The sequence below is a fragment of the Chiroxiphia lanceolata genome, chromosome 1 (genome assembly GCF_009829145.1).
Source record: "Chiroxiphia lanceolata isolate bChiLan1 chromosome 1, bChiLan1.pri, whole genome shotgun sequence".
NCBI lineage: Eukaryota > Metazoa > Chordata > Aves > Passeriformes > Pipridae > Chiroxiphia > Chiroxiphia lanceolata.
The window spans coordinates 127,007,548-127,030,774 of NC_045637.1; the positions used below are offsets into that span (position 1 = coordinate 127,007,548).

At 34.3% G+C, this 23,227-nt stretch overlaps 1 protein-coding gene across 1 annotated transcript in view; it reads left to right on the forward strand.

Annotated features, from left to right (window-relative positions):
- The window catches only part of DGKB (diacylglycerol kinase beta), a 310,728-nt gene extending 295,528 nt beyond the window's left edge, over positions 1 to 15,200 (forward strand). The window contains 3 exon segments of the mRNA XM_032699151.1: positions 1,914 to 2,034; positions 3,346 to 3,406; positions 12,727 to 15,200. Coding sequence (XP_032555042.1) covers positions 1,914 to 2,034; positions 3,346 to 3,406; positions 12,727 to 12,834 — 290 coding nt within the window. The 3' untranslated portion in view covers positions 12,835 to 15,200.
- Positions 15,201 to 23,227: the final 8,027 nt, after the last annotated feature.

Here is a 23,227-nt window from a genome sequence, read left to right on the forward strand (position 1 = left end):
TCAAATTTATTTCGCTGCAAATGTCACTATTCTGAATCTTGCACATGTTGCCTGAGCTGTCAGAAATAAAAATCTGTTCTTAATTATTCTCCCATTTAAAAAATAATAATTTTCTAATAACCCAGTGAATAGGAATTTGATGTTTTCTTTGGCTGGAAACATTTTAATGATTTAGTACATCTATAAAGTTCTGTGTGCTTTTATAGTATAGTAGCTTTTGAAAATGAGTAGGACTTTCCCATTTAAAATCCCTGTGGCTACAAAGAAAAGCAGAATTTGTTTAAATCTCAGTTAAGTTTAAAAGTGAGTAAAATAAGGAAAACATTTCAAGAAAAAAATAATTCAGTTGAAAGCCAGATATATAAAATTGGGGTTATGTATGTTACAGGGATGCAAAGTATAAAAATGTATATTTAGAATTAATCATATTGTATATTTTAACCTTTTGTCTATCTTAATGTTTTCTCTTAACAGGAAAAATAGTGTTTATTTTTTTTCTTCACCAATTTATATGAAACTATGATGAGAAAATGAAAATAGCAGAGAATATTAAGAAAGTGTAAGAATAAAAATGAAGGCCTTGGATAGTACCAGATTTTCTAGTTGGAAGCAGAATTATCCAGACCATAAATCCTATTTGCTTTTAATATTTTTTCCCCCATCACAGTACTTCTTTCAGTTAGTTACCTTCATTGAAAGCCCAAAGAAGTGAACGGAAAAGACTCCCATTGAAACTTTGGAATAGCCTCATAGATGTGATTGTTAGCATGCAATTCTACCTTCATTAAAGGTGGAAGGGTTTAAAATATACAGAGTAATGTACTCTCCTTCATTTTTTTTTTCAATGTGATGATAGACTAACATTTTAGCTCCTTGCTGTGCTTCACGGAATAATGCACCTTTTGGAAACAAGAACATTAACAGCCGATTCATAAAACGCACATATTATACAGCTAAAAAAAGAAACACTTCTTTTTCTTGTCCGTTTGGTCTTGGGAACATGTATTTACACAGGAGCATACAAAACATTTCATACAAAACACACTAGTTGGTTCTGGATAATATTTCATTACCTTGCTTGATTGCTTCTCAAACCAGACTGCTATATTACTGTTTAAGTTTCTGTTTGTACCTGAAATTCTAGACAGAATTTGTCCTTGCTCCTTGAAGTCAAGCAAACGAATATTTATTTTGCCAGATATATTATTTATTTAAATAGTTTTTGAACTTTAATGCCAAAGTGCTATGTAGTCAAAAAGCAGTGTGAAACAAAAATATATAATTGAGTGCAAATAAGCACTACAGTGTTCAGGGAGGCTATGTGTATAGTAACTGATAGAAGGTGTTTTTCTCCCTTTTTGCATTGCATCTGTGCACTAATTAACACAACAATCAAATGCAAAAAATAAAAAGCAGTCTCATAATAATAATGCATACACGCAAAGGCTGAATTAGAGTTGTACAAATCATCTGGAATGTGATTTGTATAAGAAAATTCAATAGGGTCTGGCATTTTCTTTAGAGATTTTAAGTATCTGTTGAAAGAATGAACAGCACAAATTTCTGAACTGCAGCATGTCATTCTGTGTGGGTCAGGTGAACAAAGTGAAGGAACCTCTCCTATTTTCCATATAATTAAAGTATTTTTTCATTATTTATGTATTAAAATAAACCATGGATAAAATTATTGTATTTTAGAATCATTTTGGTTGGGATATTTCAGGATGGTGTGACAGCAGGCCCAGTTATGTCCAACCTTAACGCTGCAATCACTTCTTAGGAATAATCATTTTTGCTAATTCTGTTCTCCACATCTTTTATGATCAGCTTATTTTCTGACAATTCTAACTAGTCAAGATGATTGCTGTTAAAATGCTGTCTAGACAAAATGTGGTTTTTTCAACTTTTTGCAGATCTGAGTGACCAGCTTATGGAAGTGGTTGGTCTGGAAGGAGCCATGGAGATGGGACAGATATACACTGGTCTGAAAAGTGCTGGAAGACGTCTTGCCCAGTGCTCATCTGTTGTCATCAGGTATTATCAAATCTCTTGGTATGTGTGAGCTGGTGACGGTGCAGTATGCTAATGTGGTTTATCATTTCTGAGCTAAATGTGGCCAGAACATTCACAATAAGGACTGGAAAAGAGAGAGGTGGTCAATTCTTTCTCAGTGAAGAATTCTTCAGGAAGAATTTTCAAAATTTATTAAAACCATAAAACCTACAAATCTAAGCCTAAAATGAGCATAAAACAGAAGAGTAACAATAAAAACTTTAAGAAAATAAGTAGGATTTTCCAAAGTACATTTTATTGAGACTCTCCTCAAGGACTGAGTGGTGTTGACTTAAAAAGTACTCTCTCATATGGTTGCAGAAGAGAAATAAGGTCATAGGGGTATTCCAACGTTCTCTAGATACCAAGAGATAATTCTTATAATCCCACATCAGCAGGACCACAACTGCAAAAGATTCAAGCCCTTCCAGAACTATAGAGTAAGAGTTCATTAAACATTCTTCCCTCCCTCCATTTATGGCCATAAGTGACAGTGGATAAATCCATGAACTGTTCACTGTTTTCATATAACATCCAAACCAGAATTTCCATTGACCAACATGAGTGCTCAGTTGACTAACTTTTCCATTATTAGGTTTATCCATTCCGTGTTATTTCTAATAGTCTTGAATGCAAACTATTATAATGCAGAAATACAGAGAGAGAAAACTAAAACTAAGCAAAACTAGAGAGAGAATGTCTGTATCTTTATGTTAAAATCATCACCCCTTTACTATCAATTTAAATTTATAGCATGGTATAGACTGAATATAGTACAAGCTTCATTCTCTGTGAGTGTTCTAACTCAGAGACAGACACAATATAAAAACATATTTTATAGTTCTAATAAGTGGTGATTATAGACCTAAAATTTATTCCTTGTTTCCTTTATAGTTTTATAATATACAGAATGATATATAAAGAGTCTAAATTATAAAAAATAGTAGAAATTCCTCTGTCATTACAGTTAATAAGGTTTATTCCTGAAGTTCTTGTGTAATTCACTCTTTATTTCACAAATTAGACTCTTCTCCCATGAAAGAGTAGCATCTTACTAACAATATGTGTGAATGTTTGCCATATTTTTGCTTTGTGTATTGAAAATCAGGCTAAACCTACTAAGTTAACTACATTACCTTTGTAAGCACATTGGGTCATACTGGAAATTACATAACAGTTTAGAAGTAAATGAGGATTATATCTGTACACCATCACATATATGCCTTTTTAATAAATGCATTTATCAATTTTGTTGAGTTTCTTTTTCTTACATTATGAAATTTGTCCCTTTAGAACCAGCAAGTCTCTGCCTATGCAGATAGATGGAGAACCTTGGATGCAAACTCCTTGCACGGTAACTGCAACTGATTTTTTAATTTTCTCTTCTTTTTCAATGAGAGAAGGATTTTTTATTTTTTTTTCATTTAAAAGACAACCATTTTCATCAGCATTAACTCAATTTACTTAAATAAAATCTTCACACTCTGTTTTTATATACTTCAATAATCTCTGCATTTTCAATTTATCCTTCTGTTTTTAACCACAGATTAGAACGGAATAAAAAGGCATTTATTTCAGAAATTTGGAAAATACTTGAAGGGTGCAGTCTCAGCATCCTTTTAGCTAATTTAATAATTTATTTATGATGATGTATCAGATTTAGGGTCTCTATTGCAGAGGAAAATTCAATGTTTGTTTTGATGCTAAAGTGTATAAAGTAACTAATTATTCTTAAAAATTTAGGAAGATTATCTATTGTATTTTTAAGAGTTCTTATCAAGAAAGTTTTATTTAAATCTGAAATTTTAACTGTGCTGATTAAATTATACAGTAGAACTATTATTTTTTAAGTCCTTACAGTTTAAAGGCAAAATAAAGGAAATTAATTGGTTTCTTGTTTCAGTGCCCACACATATGAAGTGAAGGCAGCTAAACATCCGTCTGGATCGGTTAGGATAATATAGGATAGGAGCTTGCTCAGAGAAGGTTCTTTGAGTAACTGTTTACAGACAACACAAGAAAAGTGGTATCTGTAAGAAGTCTCCATTTTCATCTCTCTCCGGTAAATTATAGAGGCTAACCAAGCATTTGGAGAAGATGTTGAAGAAATCCAAGCTCTTTACTGTTGTGTGTAATCTTAATAACATATTTTAATATATATTTCTACTAATTTTATTTCCCTAAAGAAGACATATTTTTAAGTAGATCAATTACTGTAGCTTTGCAGCTTGTACATATGACAAAACAGAAATGTGAAGAGGAAGAAATCCCACTACAGATGAGAGTAATTCTCAAAAAAAAAAAAAGGGTACTGGATCACTTTCATGAGCATTATGTCTGTAGCAGAATTAAAAGCTACACATAAAAGTAAAGGGAGCACCTTCAGTAAGGTGCTAACAGGTTTGTAGCTGATAATAAATGGGTTGGAATCACAGAAGAGGCTCATGATAGTTCATGTTTACCAGGTACACCATAGTGTACAGCTGAACAGCATGAAGAATGCCTGAACTATCATTCTCTATGGAAGTGCTCAGATTCTGCAATATGAGGAGAACCATATGAACACGTACTGTATCAAGGCAGAACAGTGGGGATTTTATTGCAGGAAACCTTTTAGAGTTAAGAGATATCATTATCTTCACCTCTTCTACAGCGATGGCTCAGTGCAGAGCAACAGTACTGAACCAAGTAGTTACTTGTTCAAGAAAAAGACATGTAATTTTTCAGTTGCCAGATTACAGAAGAGAACTTATGGAGAGATGCTGGCAATAACGTGCTTTTTTTGTCTTGATTGCTTGCTCTGTGCAAAATCCCTGCTATCTGATTGATAATGCTAGCAGAAGCTGCCTGCGTGACTGAGGACAAACCTGGAAAAAGAGACAGTTCTTACATTTCAATTACTGACCTGAGGAAACAGTAAATTATTACTGGTAATTACTGCTGTCCAGTTGAAGTACTGTTTTAAAGGGGATAGAAATGGCATATACTTTTCCATGGAACCCATTCTTTTTGCTATACCATTGTTAAGAGAATACCCTTTGCATTGTGTAAGAAAACCATGCTGTTGAATGTCCTTGTTTCCTCTGAGAAGAAAATACATGAACTATTTAGCTATACCAATGCACCTCTATGAATTCAGATATAGAAATATTATTTTATGTTATGTTATTAATTTTTCAGGATTTTTTTTTTCTCTGCTGAGGAGCTTAATTATTTATTGCAATTGCTCTTTGCATTATTGTCCATGTACCCCCCTCTGTTTTCTACATCTTAAAAAGGAAAAAACATGTATGGTCCAACCTCTTCTCTTGTCACTGATTCTAATCTAACTACAGTACAGCTTTTTCTTGAAGTTCTCTGCAAGGTAGCTAGGAATTACTCTGGACACAATGAGAAAGGTCGACATTAGCTTTCTCTCAATCAAAGCTTAAGATTTGATTTCTAAGCTTGTGCTTCACAGGGGCCTTTCTTTGGAAGCCAAAGCATACTTGATCACATAAATACCAGGGTGACGTGTATCCAAACCGTGGTATGAAAAAACCTGCGTAACATCAAAACAGCTCCTTACATGTAACCAGCTACATAGTCACTTATTTGAATCTGCTAGAGCTCAGATTTCAGAAAAAAATATAAGGACGCCAATATAAGAATAATGGGTTTGTCTTCCTAGAGAAAAAACTGCAATGTTCTCCCAAAATTTCCAAGGGAGAGAGCTCTGCATGTTGTTCAGTTGCACAGATCATGTGCATCAGTGAGACACAGCAGCTGAGCCTCACTCATTTTTTTCTTTGATCATCTTAGGGACTTCAGAGTCATCTAAGTTCAGTAGTTTTAGGGGCTGACCTATGTTACAGAAACTAAATGAGAAAGAAATTCATACAATCAGCAGATGTTGAATCAAGCCTCACCCAGGCTGCAAGTGCTTAAGCTCAGAAGTCCTTTTCTGATTTACTTCAGGTTTTGATATAAATGAGAGTATTTTGCAAATGACTTTTCAAGAAATCAAATTCAACCTGATCAAAATTGTCCTACTTTCCCATGATGCCTATTAAGGTAAACAAGTTCTGCATCAAATCCGTATTATGCATGGGATGCAGCCTGCACATGCAGGCTTGGAAACGCACTTCCTGTTGAGGGAATCAACAGTTTATCTTTGCTGCTTCTCCTTTCTGACTGTAAAAAGAGATTCATACAAATAGCACGAGTTGCTGACAGCTGTCCCTTCTCATGCATACAGAGACTGTGCTATCCCAAAATGACAGTGTGAGGTCTAAGAAAATACTGTAGGATGTGATAGATAATGCAGTGATTCCCCAGAAACTGAGATCAGTGATTTTTTTTCCTTCCTGTGATCAATTTCAGTACTCAAGAAATCGTTGTGTGCTTCTTTTGACACCTTTTATGATCTTCTATTGCTCATGCACCTACATGAAAGCATCCCTACATGAGAACAAGAATGCATTCCTGGAGGTTCTGAACACACTTAAAAATGCAAATGTCTTGGTCTAAAAATTTGTCATCCAATATTATTCAGTATGTTGGACACATGCAGACCACAGTGCATCTGAGCATCAAATTGTATTGTTTTTTTACAGAGGAGCCTTTGGGAGAAGGAAAGATGATAATGCTAGTGTTATGTTAAACATCTCCTCTGATTAGCTGAGGAAGAAATTCTATCAGAGCTCTCCCAGACAAATATAGACACATGAAAGATATCTATGGTTTTACCTGGTCTCCAAAAAGATCATTAATAGTAATGAAACTTCAAAGACTCTCAAGTTAATTCAATAAACTTCAGGCTTTAGCCATCAGGATTTTTTTAAAGAAAAGTAATCTTTCAATTTAGCTACATAAATTATTAGCATTGTTTTGAAAAAATCCATAAGAATGTTCCATCTTAATTTGAAATAACTGCGATTTCAGTTCTTTCATCTATTCCTGACTTGTTTGGTATCATATCTGAAAGAGTATCAAGCTGCTAGAAACACTAGACTAAAAGTAGAAGATGGAAATATCTATAGAAGATGCAAGAATGTTGCCTAAATTAAGAAACAAAAATGAAAATCCATAGTCAGAACTCACCTAATGGATTACCAGTAATATAGTTTCATAGACACATCTGAAACACATAATATTTTTAGAATTGTTTACTAATGGAAGAATTTCGAGTAAGTAATTTAATAATGAAACCCAGAATTATTATTGCAAAATATTATCATTTAAATGCCCTTTAAAAATAAGTTTTGAATGAATGGTTTCTCTCTACTTTTTCCTTTAGTCCCTAGAGATGTGATGAGCCAGAGCACAGACTGTACTGTAGTTAAATCCAGAGAGAAACAAGAACTAAAACCAAAATTAACTAAACCAAGCTTTTATTAATAATCACTATATACCAGAGCTCTGTGAGAAAACTAAAAGAAAGTAACAGATTTGCTTTTACGTAGACCCATTGGCTCCAACACCCTACAGATCACATGAAGAAGCTGCTGCTGTATTCTAGACTCTGTATCTTCTTTCCATGCCTCTGATTGTATTAGTATTTTCTTATCAGTTGTTTATAATTAGAGTTTAAACTTCTGTGCCTGCCGCTTTAGAGCAAAGAGGAGCTGGGTCCTAGATATGGTGGCTGATTTCAGTAGAATATTAGCCAATTACTACATGGTTAACCCATAAATGGAAGTCAGTCCCTAGAAAAGGTTTCTGGTGTTATAGTAAAATGCTGTATTTTTTTCCCCTTTGAGCAGCAGTGTGCATACGTTTCTGTTTCAAGGCCAAATTGATTTATTGAGTTTCTAACATTTTATTTTGCATCTGGGCGTTATTTTTTGTGGTCACAGGTACACGGCATTTTAATTAGTTTTGTTTACCTATGCATATTTTTTTCTTAATTTCACAACAGTCGTTTTTGTAATTGACAAAGCAATTTACTGCATGTGTGCTTTCTGCACCCCAGACAAATCTTCTAACATGTAATGCACCTTTCTTTCCAGTTCAGATTGTTAAGAAAAGAATTAGTTGTGACTAATTGCCAATTAATTTGCAGTGGTTCTAGGGAGGAGGAGGGAAAAACAATTGCACCTACTAATTAAATTTTAAAATATTCCAAAGTGTCATCTTTAGGTATCTGTGGAATACATAATTTCCATTTTAGTTCTGCACTGGATCTGTAACAACCCTGAGCTGACAGCTCTATTAATTTAAAACCTCAATGATACCTATTAGTACAAAACATGAAAAAAATGCCATTAATCATTTATTTTAATTTTGCAGCTCTGTCATTTTCTCAGTATGTTTAAAAATTATGATGACACCATAATGTTTTCCAATCTACCTGTATGAAGGGGAAACGGATCACACTACTTAGGAGAGAGACTAGAGTATATTATTAGAGCTTAATTAATGCCAAACTGATTAGATTTGATTGCACTTTGCACAATAATATTGTTTAGAAATTTATTTATGATGTGTTGTGTAACGCTATATTTAAAACAACAAGTCTAGATCTGAGAGATTTTGTCCAAAATGTCACATAATGCAAGTCACAGGTTAATTTTGTTCAGCACTGCCTGCATTCTGTAGGTCTTATTCACATCATGATACTGCATACAATTCTTGATTGCCTACAGGAAGATAAAACTGTTTCGTACTTCTGTGATATAGAGGTGTTGCATCCCTCCATTTCCTGTATGGGGAGCAGCATTTAGGCATCTTTTTATGGGAAAACCCTCATAACCTCAAAACGACCAACATCTAAGTCCTGCTGATAACATGGAAAAAAGTGACCATAAGCTAAAAGATCCAAAAGTTTTTCTTCTGGCATTTTTTTTTCCCTCTGTCCTTAAAATACAGTAATATGTTCTTTAACATTAATTGAAATATTATAAGCAGAGCTGATTATCTCTGTTTCCAGTTTTCTATTGTCAGTTAGCACAGTACTTTACTACCTGTATTTATACCACCATGTTCGCTGAAATAGTAAATATTTAGAAATTCTGTGAAGTCAGGAACATGAAGGTAACCAGCACATATTGTTGAAAAAGGAATATGAAAGCAAAATTGACTGACCTAAAAGCCATTGTTATCACACTAAAATTATTGATGCTCACTGCATTTCATTTAGTATTAATGTGGCTTCAAGGCATATTTTGAAACTATGACCTGCTCCTGAAACAAACAGATGTGTGGTTTATGCATTTATAAATATTTTTAGTATCAAAAATGCAGGCTTCTCCTTTATTAGAAAATTTTCCATTGACAAAAAAGGAGAAATTATCATCTCTTGAGGATTATGATCTTTTAATTAGATATGGTGTTCCTTCCCATGAATACATCATTGGACACACTTTGTAATATTGGAAAGGTGATTCAAAATTGGAAATGCAATATTCTTCTGCTAAATCTATTTACTAGATACACCATGGGCTAAAATCTTGGCTTCAATTAGTGAGTGAGAGGTTTGTCATTGGCTTCAACAGTTTGAATTTAGCCTAGAAAATTGTGCATTGGATTTACAAGAAAAATCTATGATATCTTAGCAATTCATGTTGCTACTTACTTACCCTCTAAAAGGAATTTTGTTATTTCTTGATTTTGCCTGTTTTTAAATATAAATTTGTAACAAATAACTTTTTTTTTTCTCCAGCAGCACTTCAGGCACTCCCCTTAATTTATGTTCAAAATGTCCTCCATATTATGTTCAAGGTATTATATATTGTCAATAAAATTGAGTAAGTGATCTCAAAAACTTTTTCCAGAATTCCATAGTAATTTGTATGAGTATGTTTTTCAGGGTATCATCAGTTCCTAAAAATATATTAGGTTAGGATTTTAGCTTTCTGGATTTTTGTCTGAGCAATTTCTCGTTTGTGTGTGGGATTCATAGAGTAAATCTAGGAAAAATGAGAAATAAAAAAAAATCTTATTTAAAGCTTTTGTAATTGTGTTTCTACTAAAAAAGACATGAAGTTGCTTGCTGAATGAAAGAGAAACTGAATGGTAAAAGTTAGTCTTTAGACTCTCCGTGTGCACACACATAGAATCTATATACAGCTGTAAGTAGGAATTTTTAACTTAACAAAGTCTCCGTTTCTTGTAAGTAAAGCTTTCTCTGTCTCTCTCTTTTTTGTCCTTCCATAGAGCACTTTCAGTGTTCAGTCCTACCTTGACCTACAACATTATTTCTCTGTCTGAGATCCTCAGTGCTTCTTCCCATCTCAAAGTGTGTACTATTGCTTGTCACCCAAACTCACAGCTCCAACTCTGGCAGTGCTGCCAGTATGAGAACAGAAGCAGAAGTGAGAGTCCAGGGCAGACATGCAGTGCCTGAGAGTCTTGAGAAAGACAAAATTAGCCTGCTTCAAGCAAAACAGTGCAATGTTTTGCAAACATACTGATCTCTTTTTATCAGCCAAAGATAAGACTTTTTTAATTTTTTATTTTCTTTGTTTTACAGTAGGAAAGTAAGGAATTGATGGTTATCATTGTTAACCAATGCAATATTAACAGAGAAGTAAAAAAATATACTTTCAGTTTACACATTAATTTTTTGTTTTCAGAATGTAAAATACATTTTGTGCCAATTTAACAGTTGAAAATATATCTTGGAGAAATGCATATAGGACTCATCCCCATGCATGTGAGTGGTTAATCATGTTCAGGCATCTTAGCTGATCTCAGCTGATAGGAAGCAACATGCTGAAGAGGTCATGGTCTCTGAAACAGATGGCTCAAGCCAAAAAAGAACATTACAAATGATAAACATTTACTGAATATGTAATTGGATTCATCCTGAGCAGCACTGAACAGCCCCAACCCAACATGCAATCTGTATGGGGTCTCAGGATTACCTCACGTCTTCATACTAAAGCCGTCTTTTGAGCTGTCCTCTTTTATTAATTTTAAAATGGAGTTACTATGATTTATCTCTGAAACTCTGAAGACATTCCTACTGCCACATCATGGCCAAATCTTACAATAAGCTGAACCCTTATGACTCGAAAAATTCACTCACACCAGCTGCAGATTACTTCGTGTATTGATCCTCAGGATCAGGTTGATGTTATGACTGTTCCTGAGCCCAAAAATATGTCTTATGAAGCATGTGAAAGTTACAAAAATTCTTGAGGCAATTTTCCAGGACCAGATCATCAGCTGGTACTATGTGACATCAATGGAATAGTGCCCATTTACCCCAGCTACAGATTTGGCTTCCAAAGTGGTGCCTGAAGCAGAATTTCTTGTGAGAAAATATGTTGGTGCCAGTCTTTGAAAGCAAGAGTTATTATCCATATGAAATTAATCTAGATTGCCAAAAAACCCCCCATATGCTAAATTTGATACTAATGAACAGTGTTGACAAAAAGAGGTCACACGTAAAATTTGAGACTAATGAACTAAGGTGGCATGGAAATGAGCATTTGGAGAGTAAAGTAAAGGCTCTAATAGAGTTAAACCAAGCCACTCACTCTATTGAGATTTTTATGTTTCCGTCTCCTTATATTGTAAAGTAAATCTCCACCCCAAGAAATGTCCTGATCTATATTTTAATGAGCCTCCCCACGTGACATACATTTTTTGTTTCATTACTATTAGTGAATGACAAGTGAAGGATATTCATTTTAACTTGAAAATGTCAGGTATGTACTTTAAGAGATATATTTTTCCAGTTTTTAATGAGGTGGTGTTTCTTTTTGAAAGAAATACCCATCTCTGATGTGGGTACTATGCAGGTGACAACTGATATTTAATAAGTGATGGTTCTTGTATTAGTCGTAGTTCACTAAAGAAAATGTCTCGGATTGCTTTTGAAAAACTCTTCACGTCACTAGCCCAAAGGCAAGATGTGACCTTTTTATTACATAATGAGAATCATTTATTATCTTACAATGTATCTTAAAGTCACAGACAAAATGCCACTTTGATAATTGCTTTCAATTAGCTTTGAGCATAGCATACATTCATAAAATGTCTTCTCTAATTTAGACTTGAATTAGAGAAAATTGCAGACATAATCTACTTTAAGGTTGTCTCATTTAAGGTGATTCGTAGTTTTATATCAAAGAAATCAAAACGGGTGGCTTTAGAGCAGTATTACAAAGTGTTTTAAATAGTCTTTTCAATATTCGAGTCCATTCTATTAACAATTAATTAACAATTTAGAATGCTAGTTCATCTTTTTTGACCTTTTTTGTGTATTAACTTTATACTTTTGTTCATAATGGTTATTTTGAAATTAAGCAGTGTCCTGTGGTAAAAGAGTACAGCTTGATTGGATGTATAAATAAGGCATATGAAGACATGGCTTATATCTTAATAATAGGCAACAGCTTGGTCTTCCAATATGTATGTTCTTTCCAACTTTTAAATTCTTCCTTAACAGCAAGCAATAAATCCCACACTCGAAAAGTAAGATTACATATTGGCATGTATTTTATTGCATACAATTTTTAGTATTTATTGTGTGTATAATTTAAATTTTGTGGAAACAATGATTACACATAGATTGGTTTACTGCATAAGTAACATCGTTCATAAAGAAACCCAGGTGTTTTCCTTTTATCTTAGGTTAAATGGACAAGGTTTGGAAGTCACGTATAAAGATAATTCAGACATCTCAGATACTTGGCATTTAACTAGCCCAAGGGATAATTCTGTTTTTCTTCTTCCTCCCCCCAGATAAAAATTACTCACAAGAACCAAGCCCCCATGTTGATGGGACCTCCTCCAAAAACCGGTCTTTTCTCTTCTATCATCAAAAGAACAAGGAACCACAGCAAGGAATAAGTCTATGTAGTTTAGTTTTCAGAAAAACAATTAGCTTTGTTGGGCTTTGGAATATTTATGCTGGAAATCTTTCAAGAGTTTTAGAACATCATCTACTTGCAAAATCTTGGATTTTGGTTTAACTGTTTCTGTAACTGAGCTAATGTAAAACTATGCTACTAGAAAAGATGTTGTCACAGTTTTGTAGGCATTTTGCATGATGAAAGCAGATGTTTACATAAAGTGATGCATATTTTTTGTTGCATGCATTAACATTTACTAATCTATGGGCTAATTCTGCCATGGAATATGGGAAGAGAATGTCATGGGTAATTTGATTTTCTCTCTTTTCCATTTCAACTTTTTCTACTACAATGATCACATGCCATAGGTTCAACAGTATCTCTTGAATCAAAGATCTGCACGTGAATAGCCAAATTGACCTGTTTCAGAGTAAAGTTTACTACAGGTCTCATTAACCTGTATTTTTAGTTTACCATTTCTTTCTACCCTGAGAATATTTTTATTCAACTGAGTATTGAAATCTTGGATCTTATTCTGATAACTCCTATGTATATGAGTAACTGTACCAGCTGAAAAGAATTAACAATATGTACTATATTCAAATTATCATGATTATTCTTGTGTAATTTTTTTGTTAAGATTGGAAGCCAATGCAAGTTTTAGCAAAAATTATAACACTAAGGAAATCATATTGAGTGAAGATAATAATTCTTGCACAACTAGCTATCAGTGTTGTTTGCTGAAACACTAGAACTATTTTCATGAACAATACATCTCTGTAACATGGCACACTTTAAATCATTCTGCATATTGACCAATAGCATAATGCATATGCACACAAATAACCAAAGCTCATGCCTAATTAAAGTGCATTTCCCACCAAAGATTTAGTGAAGGATGCTTCAGAGAAATGGGTTAATGCATAATTAATCAAACTCACTGGAGTAGACTCACTTCTGAAAATTTACAGTTCTTTTGATTACATTGACAATGTCCAGACAAATGTTGGGGTAGGAAAAAACATTAAATTAATTGCAAGTAAATACTCACTTTTCATTTGTTTCATAAGTTAATAGACATAGTCACATACTCTAAATATTGAGACATCTAAATTAATTTAGAAAATTAAATTTATATCCAATTTTTGTCATAATTATTTATAAATTTATGCCATCCATAATTTACTCATCACCTAAATTAATCTCATAAGGAAAGAATAAACTGTTATCTATTCCCCTTTCGTAGTCTGCTGTCTGGAATCAAAACATTTCTTGTCATAAATTTTGGGGAGGCAGTTGCTCAGGTTTTAACTTTCTTAGCCCTTTTAGAGACTTCCTAACAGCTTAGAAATCATAGTACAGGGATTTGTCTGAGGTTTGCACAGCACTGTCTAACGTTGAAGGGAAGTCCAAGAATGGCAACTTTTTTCGGTCCTGCATATAAACAGTCTCAATCAAAACTTTTTATGCAGTCTTAACACTGTTTTCTGTTCAGAGTGAGCTGCTTCTCAGCTCTGCATGTCTTAAGTTTTCAGAGATTTCCTCAAAAAACAAGGAAAAAACAAAACTTTGCTTGAAATGCATGATTTTCCATTTTTATCCAGACTTAAAAATGTTAATGGTTTATTAAATCTATTTTTCTATTGAGTCATTCATCCATTTTAAAAGTAACACTTCATCATGCTGTAGTACACGGTACTGTGCATGTATTTAAATAAAGTTGCTATCATTTGTTCCTCAGTATAAGAATTCAACAGAGTCGTACTTTAAATAATAGACACTGAAATAAAAAGTATATAGCTGATAAGGGTTATGTCTTTGAAATATAAAGTCTGTGTTCTGTAAACATTAGGAGGTAAATACCAATTAATGTTATGTTCCGCATTAGGTAGAAAAATATGAAGGTGATTATTTGCTAAAATTAAGATCTTGTAATTCACCCTTCTTAGGTCCAGTGGTGTTGACAATTACAGTTACTATAGGAGTAAACTCGTATTTTTCCTGTGCATTGCAAACACACACACACACACAAACACACACACAGTCACACACACACACACACAGTCACACACACAGAGAAGCATTTGATGCACTTAACTATGAACATACATAAGTATAGAGCAAAAGTTATTTGCAAAAAGAAGGAATTTGCTGACATAATGTTACATAAAGTATATATTGGTTTTATGAAATTATGGTTACAGGTGGTAAATATTTTCACATAACTTGACATAGGTTTTTCTACCAATGCTCTCAACTTTTTGTGGCAAAAATGTGTTTAACAATAATATATAATGTGCTCTCTATAATTATGAACATTGTAACTCTGAAAACAAATAAAATTATACATAAGCTATTATTTAATAATGTCTGCAATTTTAAATGTGCCAGTCTGTGATAGCAAGTTGTTCACAACACACTTTTTCATGTAAAGAGGGATAGATGAGTTCATGAAATCACAATTACATACAATTCTGATTAAACATATAAACAGTAAATCAGATCTGTTGGTCAGTATGTGTCAGATTCTCACTGTAACAAAATACAAGAGAGCAGCCATCATATTGACAATTATCATAGCAATGACTGACTTTCTATTAATCTTGATTGGTTTGGGTTTTTTTAGTATGGCCTCCTATAATTTTAAACCATGCTCAGGTTGAAAGTATTGATGGTGATGAGAAAATCTTACACTACATAAAACACAGTATGAAAAGAAAATGGTTGATTTCTTGAAAGAGAACTTCAGAGAGGGATCCTTTTTTTTTTCACTTCAGTATGCACAGAACTAACGTCATGAAATTGTTCATTGGTATAAGAAGTGAAGCAAAGAATATATGCCTATATCTTCATGCAGCTGAAATAGATGCATTGTTCTTACATGGACTGAAGAGCAGTATCTGTAAACCTTCTACTCTTTACAATGAAGCATTCTTTAAGGCTTCATTAATGACATTTGCAATGTAAATGGCAATTACAAATATGTCGGAATTAAATGTGACACTTCATTTGCAAATTTTTCATCTCCCTACCAGAGCATGTCAACTGGGCAATGTGCTAAGGAAAGAACATGACATGCCAGGAAAAAACTTCAGCTTCTGAAATTGGTCAGTCTCTCACTTCACATGAGTTCCTGCTAAAAAGAAGTGGAAACAGTATTTCTTGAAGAGACAAACAGAGAATTACTATTTCCAATACTTGTAAGATGTTTGTATACACATCATCAAGATTATTTAAAGCTAGGGGGTGAGACCTCATGATTTAAGCTTATCGGTGTGCATATGTATGTGCATACTAGATCAGGTAACATGCTGATAAGCTCAGGACTTTGAAGATGTAGGAAGCCCTTAGTTTCTGAAACAGAAATAGACATCCTATTGCTCACTCTTATCAACTTTGTAGTGTTGCATGTACATCATAACAATGATTAGCTAATATCCAAAATTATTTAAGGCAAATAAAATTACAGACTGTAACATGTTTCTGAACATCAGTGTAAGAAGTAAAATAGTCAATTATGGTAGGAAAGGGAGAAAAAGACCTTTTTTATTTTTTAAAATCTATAGGTTAATATTTGTTTGATGAGATTATAGCTGTTCAGTGACTACTAGTGATTTAGGGTGCTAGTGATATTCTGTAAGTTTCCTGCCTTCAACCCCAAGTGGCTTCTGGGGCTTGTAATTCTGAGGCGGACCATAGCAAGACCAAGACTTTCTGGGAAGCAGACACTTGAGGGAAGTGTTGTCCCTCATCTCTCTGGAGAAGTGACTAGGGAGAATGGCTACAAAATTGGAAAAAAAAATCAGGAAGAATTATCTCTAGACAAGGAAGCAGGAGAAGAGCAGAGAATTCTGCTAAAGAATGACAAAACAGATGCTCAAAGTAAAATATGAGGGGGTGGATCACTCCAAGGCAGTCCACAAAAATGGTCGTGTGGGACCTGGGAGGCCAAATGAAGGCACTCAGGACTAATGAGCAGTGATGAGCTAGGGAAGGGGGTAAATTAGATTTATCTAGAGACCCTTTCCATTTAAGGCTGAAGGACTTAGGTAGTATTTCCCTGCTTTGTGGGGAGAAAGTTTGAGACAAGTTGGACCCAACTGAGCCCCCTTCACATGAAGTGAGAAGGACTTGCAAGAAAAGGAGAGCTGAAGGACAGTCAAAGGAAGGTAAAGGACTTGTCAGAGCTTTATTTATTTCTGAGTACTTACATTCCCTAAAAAAAAAAAAAGAAAAAAAAGAAAAAAAGAAAGCCTGAAAATAAATAAATTTAGAAAACTGAGGTGGGTCAGAGAAACACTGATCAATGTTTTATGCAAGAGCGGTGAAGAACGTGTCAGCCTCTTGTCAGCTAATTGCTGCTTGTCTGCAGCTCCATCAGGAAAGCATTCTGCTTTCTCTCCTCTGTCCATAAGGAAGGAAACTTCTTGTGGTCCTGGTGAGGTGAGTAAAAGCCTTATTGTAGCACTGGCTGGAAAATGAATAAAACATGGGCAAGATCTGGAAGCTGTTAATGAGATATAAAGTAATAGGTTAAAATCTGTGGCATGTGAGGCTCTGAGGGAGTGCTATGCAGCAATATCTGATGTGAAAACTGTCCTCAGGTCTGTCAAGGTTTGCTGGTGTCTACCCAACCTGGATTTGTGCCATGGTGAGCCTGCTGGCTCTTGTTCCACATTTTTGCTCAGACTATGTATTTTCAGTTGATTTTGAAATAAAGAGGTTTGACCTTTCTGTTCTGATTCGTGTGTGTGTGTGTGGATGGAGCCTTCCCATTATCAGGTTCTATTAATTTTACAAATACCACTGAAGAAAGGAAACTTCTCTATGACTATTGACTTCCATTATGTGAAACTGCCAACAGCCTGAAGCTATAAATAGGCGACGATACATTCTAGCCTCTAGAATCTGAGTACGGTGATATTTCAGAGACTGCTTTCTTTCCTTTCTGATTCATGATTCAAAGAGACTCCATGAGAAGCACCTCAGGTCTCTCTTTAAATATGACTCATACAAAAAGTGATACTCATTGGGCTTTGTTACTTATAGAAAGGTGGTAGCAGTGTTGATGGTAAAGCAGCAGCTTCATTGAGAGGTACCCAAATGGTGATAAACATAAAAAATCATTTGCTGGGTCTAACTGAGTGAGAAGGAAAGATTTCGAAGTTTTCAGGTCAATTTTTATTCTAATGTTGATAATGACTGAAAATACTTGGCTGCTGATTAACCTATTTGAAATAAACCTTTGTTTGTTTGGTTGTTTTTTACCAAGGGTCAAATTCACACGCCATGAAGGAACACAGCAGTTTGCATTAAGTAGGTTTTTCAGACAGGGAAGTGAACACTTCTTACTCTTTTGGTGAAAATCATATTTATGGGCCAACTTGTGCCTGCCAATAAGAAAATACAAACTGTCCATCTTCAGGGCTGTCAATCTGTTTTCATGAAGTATACAAAAAATGACCCGACCAAACGAACCACATAGTAATAATTCTTTTTAAAACTATTTGTATCTGCAGAAGGAGAATGGTGGTTTGTATGTCCCTCAGTGAGACAAATGGACTTTGCAACATGAGCTTCAGCACTGTAATTTCTGCCCAGTCATGAGGTTGGCTGTTGCAGAGGGTGTGGTGTAGGGATTCGAGTCCAATGATTTATGGTTTAGTTGGGGTTTTTTAGTAAACATGAATGAGTTCTAAACATCTCTTTTTATCTCAAAATGAGAAGAACTAGAACTTTGATTCAGACAGATATAAAATATGTTTATGGTGTACACATAAGTAAGCAAACAAATGCAGAAAGATCTATTCCATCTAAGCTGAACTTTACTTCCATATGTTTCAATTCAGTCCTATTACTAAAGGAAAAAAACCAAGAACTTGTTAATTTAGGTAGCTTGGCAACATTTGGGGAGGAAATGGGTGTGGTGTGTTTTTCTCCTTGGTAGTATGACCTTATTACAACAATACATACATATACATTAAGGACTTTAACCTCATTTACGTCAATCACTGTTTTCTGTGGCTATATTATGAACAGTGATTTTTTTTTTTAAACCAGCTAAATCTCTCTTTTAATGATTCAATATAATTAATTTACAAGAAGTTTGAAATATTTGGTCCAACTGCCTGATCTACAAAGTCAAGGCTTTCATTGAAATGCAAATTCAGGCCTTTGTACTCTGTCAGTAATACCAGCCAAAAATTCCTTAGCCTCTGTTCTATCAAAATATACAAAATTGTGGGGAGAAACCCACTTTTCTTAATCAATCAATTTTTTCTAATTGGATTCAACTGGATTCCCATTTCAGACCAAAATCAGACTGATTTTTTTTAGTGTCAAAATCTTTTGTGCTTGAATGTTAAAAGAAAAAGTAAAGTTTTGTTTCATTCATTAATTCTATTTCATTAATGTAGTGATTAACATTGTAGTATAACTGACTTTTCACTTTAAAAAGTAAAAAGTGAAAAAAATGATGCATTATTAATTCAATATGAAGGTAATTCTTATATCCTTTAGGAGAATTTTTAAATTCTTGGATTTGTTCAAGATCCTGAAATGAAACTTTCAACTTTTGTGCTGCTGCAGTTGACACAAGACTAAAAGCTTGCACATCAAATTCTAGTATTTATGTAAAATCTCTGCATTTTTGTTATTCAAATAGGTGCACAACTATGAGTTATCTTCAAGAGTTGATTTCAATTCATAGTTCCTACTTTTTCAGATTAATTTGTCAGTACAAGTCTACCTTGTCACTGAACAAACACAGAAATAACAGAATAATGATAAACAAAAAAATTATTTCACATAGCATAAAAGTTTACTAAATATCTTAAGAGTTCTCTCAAAAAACAGTAGTGGACTCTGATTTTCACTGAAAATAGAATGGGAGGATAGTTAAAGAATGGAAATTCCATTATTAAGTTATCCTGACTATTGTAAAATAAGCAAATAACAAGAATATTTTAGACTAGGCATTGTAAGATAAGTTATTGACAAGGCCGATATAATGCTTGCATTTCTTCTAAGGTACACTGTAACTCAATTAAAAATAACCATTCAATCACATTGATAAGGCATTTGTGCATCACTGTAATTCTCAAATATGTCTTTAATGTGTTTTAATGTGTCTCTCAATCTTTTGGGTGAATTATCAGCTAATACTGTGTGATAGCTAATCTGTGAACACTTTTTACCTCACAGTAACCCAAAATATGTATGCTATCTGAAGGCTTGCTATTCTCTTTGTGATCATTGCATATTTATCACTAAGTACTGTTAGAATGTCTAACCCGATTGATAGTATGCTAAAATCCTTGCTATGACAATCATCAGTCTTATTTTTATGATCTTGGGACAAGAGGTGAGAGGACTTGCATGAGGTTAATGGGCCTTTAAGAAAATGTTATGTTTCTTTGGTGCAAGATAAGGTTCCCTTCTTCTGATGGGAATCTTGTCACTTTGTAAGATATAAAAGCTTTCTCTGCCAAAGACTTGAGATATTAGTCTGTGTGAAATGATCTATAGTTTTCCTTGGCTTGCCTACTGAATCTTGGACAAAAAAATAAATCTTATGGCAGATGCCAGTTGTTCCCTTTTGGTATGTGTGTAGAAATATGTACTACCACAAGAGCTAGTAAAAGCATTCAAATGCAACCAGAACAGTTGTGCTGACAACCGAGAACAGAGCTGAATTCCTGGAGTCAGGCTCACACAGGCAGAATCTGAAATGTTCAGAAAAGGGTTAAACTTCCTTTACTCGTTTCTAGGGTGACTTCTGTCTAAAAATGTAAGAGTACAAGTAGGTATTAAATACGTCTGTAACTTGCCACTGCTAACACTCATATGTCTGTGCAATATTTGTGCTATTTTCTTATCTCAGATATAGCACAAATGGTAATTTTTAACTATTTCTACTATGTACTTCCTCCACAAAATACAGTGCAATAGCATAACCTATAAAAGCAGATTTTAATAAGGGCAATAAAAAAATGTTTGAGGGAACCCAAGGTACCTTCTGGTCCAACATCACAGGAGATAAAAGGTATTTGCAGGAAAAAACATCCCGTAGTGCCAATCCATCTCTTCTCAGTAAAAGTTTGAAAGAGAGAGGACTTCTGGACAAATTACAATGTCATTTATTGTTTTATTCTAACTCATTCATAAATAAATTTGGAGAGTTGCTATGATATGAACCTCATCAGAATATGCAGCCACAACTGCATAAGGGAGAATTGAGAATATTTTGGCAGATCTGGTTTCCCTTACATACAGAACCTCTTCCGTAAATTTTCCTTGATTAGAAACAGCCTGCTTGCAAGGTACAGAAACACAGAAGTAGTCACTATTTGTTTAATTCCTTGGTTCCTTTAAGGTGTTAAAACATTTTTTCCATTTTCCGTAATCACAGCTCTGCAATGACTACTGTGAATATTTTTTGGCAAGAATAATCAGCATTTAAGATGACTTGTATAGGAGATGGCAGCATACAATATAGATAATTTGCATGTCATGCTATTTCTGCTACAGTAATGGAGATCCTCTTGAGAGCATTTAAAGTCCTAAGGTAGAATGTGATACTAAGTCATAGCTTTGGAGATTATGATTAAAATGTAATCTCCTTGTTTGAGACAGTTTAAAGTGAATGATGTGGATGTGAAATCCCAACTCCTACTGAAATCACTGGTTTGCCACTGCAGCCACATAGCCTGGGTTTTGTCTCTGCTGTCTTGTGGTAGGGCTTAGAATATCTTTCCTGCCCCAGTTAAAATGTCTCCAGAGAAGTTCAGGTAAGAGACTGAGAAGTTTTGTGCATTCACACATCTGTAAAAACCAATTGAATGGTTGCATCTGCGAAGTTGCCCCGCACTACTGGCCTGGAAACCAGGTCACTAGGTGGCTTCCCTTCAGCAGAGTACTCATGTTTTCCTCTTTCTCACTCTTCTGTGTCCTTAGCAATTCTATATTTCTATCTTCAAAAACATTGGCTTCAACATGTTGTATTAGAATATGTTTTCATCTACGCAGTTCCATTAGCTGGTGGTTAGGCATTAGACTTAGAAATGGAAATTTGAAATATCTCAGGTTAAGGAAGAAATCAAAGACTCCAGTTTTCTGGCAAACACTGTAAGTGCTATAACCAATGTTATAAGTGAGCCCTGCTCAGTTAAGGACTCATGGTAAACTCCACCTTCTGAATCTCAAAGACATGGGAATTTTCAAACTCTGACTATGTGGACTTTACACAACACTGGGGTTTTTTGCATTTTGCAATTCACATGTAAATTTTATGGATTATATGTGGAACTGTGCCTCTTATTTAACTATTCAGGGCCCTAAAAATCTATCATTAGTATCTGAATCACCCTGCTGGGGTAATATAACACCAAACTTGAGCATGAATAAATGGTTGCTTTGAACCTAGCTTTTAGGACTTCAACAGAATATTGACTTGGTAACAAATTTTGTGCTGTTGCCTTGAAAGGCCCTGACACAGTGCTGCAAAACCATGTCTATGCACAGCATAACACAACCCACTCCTAATTATTTCTGCCTCAAGTAGCTACTGCTGTTGGATTTCTTGTCTTTTATGCTTAAAACAGCAGTGACGCAGTAATGAGTCAGGCCTTTGCCAGTGCTTAAATATCCAGCGCTAAGTGCTATATAAAAATGTTTAAAATTTTTTCTAAAGCTGGTATGTGTGTAAACCTTGATTAGGATTTCATAGGTCTAAGGTATGCAAGTGGTGTACAAAGTGTGCATCTTCAATCTCCTGCATTTATATATAGCTTTTTGTTCGCATTATGATCTACTATCTGTGTCCTCTGACTGCTGTTTTGTTATTTTTGGCACTCATTGCACACCTTCAAGCTTGTACTGTCCTAATGTATGAAGCCAATCTCATAGCTCATTTGTTTCAGTGTTTTTAGATTGCTAATCAACAGTTAGCATAAAGCACATATTAAAACATAAACCATATTTTGTGGCACTTTTTCTTCATAACTAAAAAAAAACTCAAAAAAACTATAAGTCTCATTCCTTAGAAAAATTTTGCATGTAGAATAATAAAAATATTTCAAGTTAACTCATTGCTCTAATACAGTGGTAAAGAACGATTGAGAATATTTATTTGAATTAATCATTTAAGTGTCATGTGGTAATATTAAATGTAGAAAAGGTACAAGGTTCTTGTCCTTATTTATTTGTTTTCCATTATTTCTTAGTGTCATTCAGATATTCCCATGCATGCCATTAGGCTGGACTGCCTTGCAGTTCTCTGACTTCTGGCTCATCACTGTTGTATCTTTACCTTCAGTCATAAAATAATAACTTAATGTTCCTTAATCTTTGAAGTTTTTGTTTGTTTTCCCATCACTTTGTTTTCCATCTGC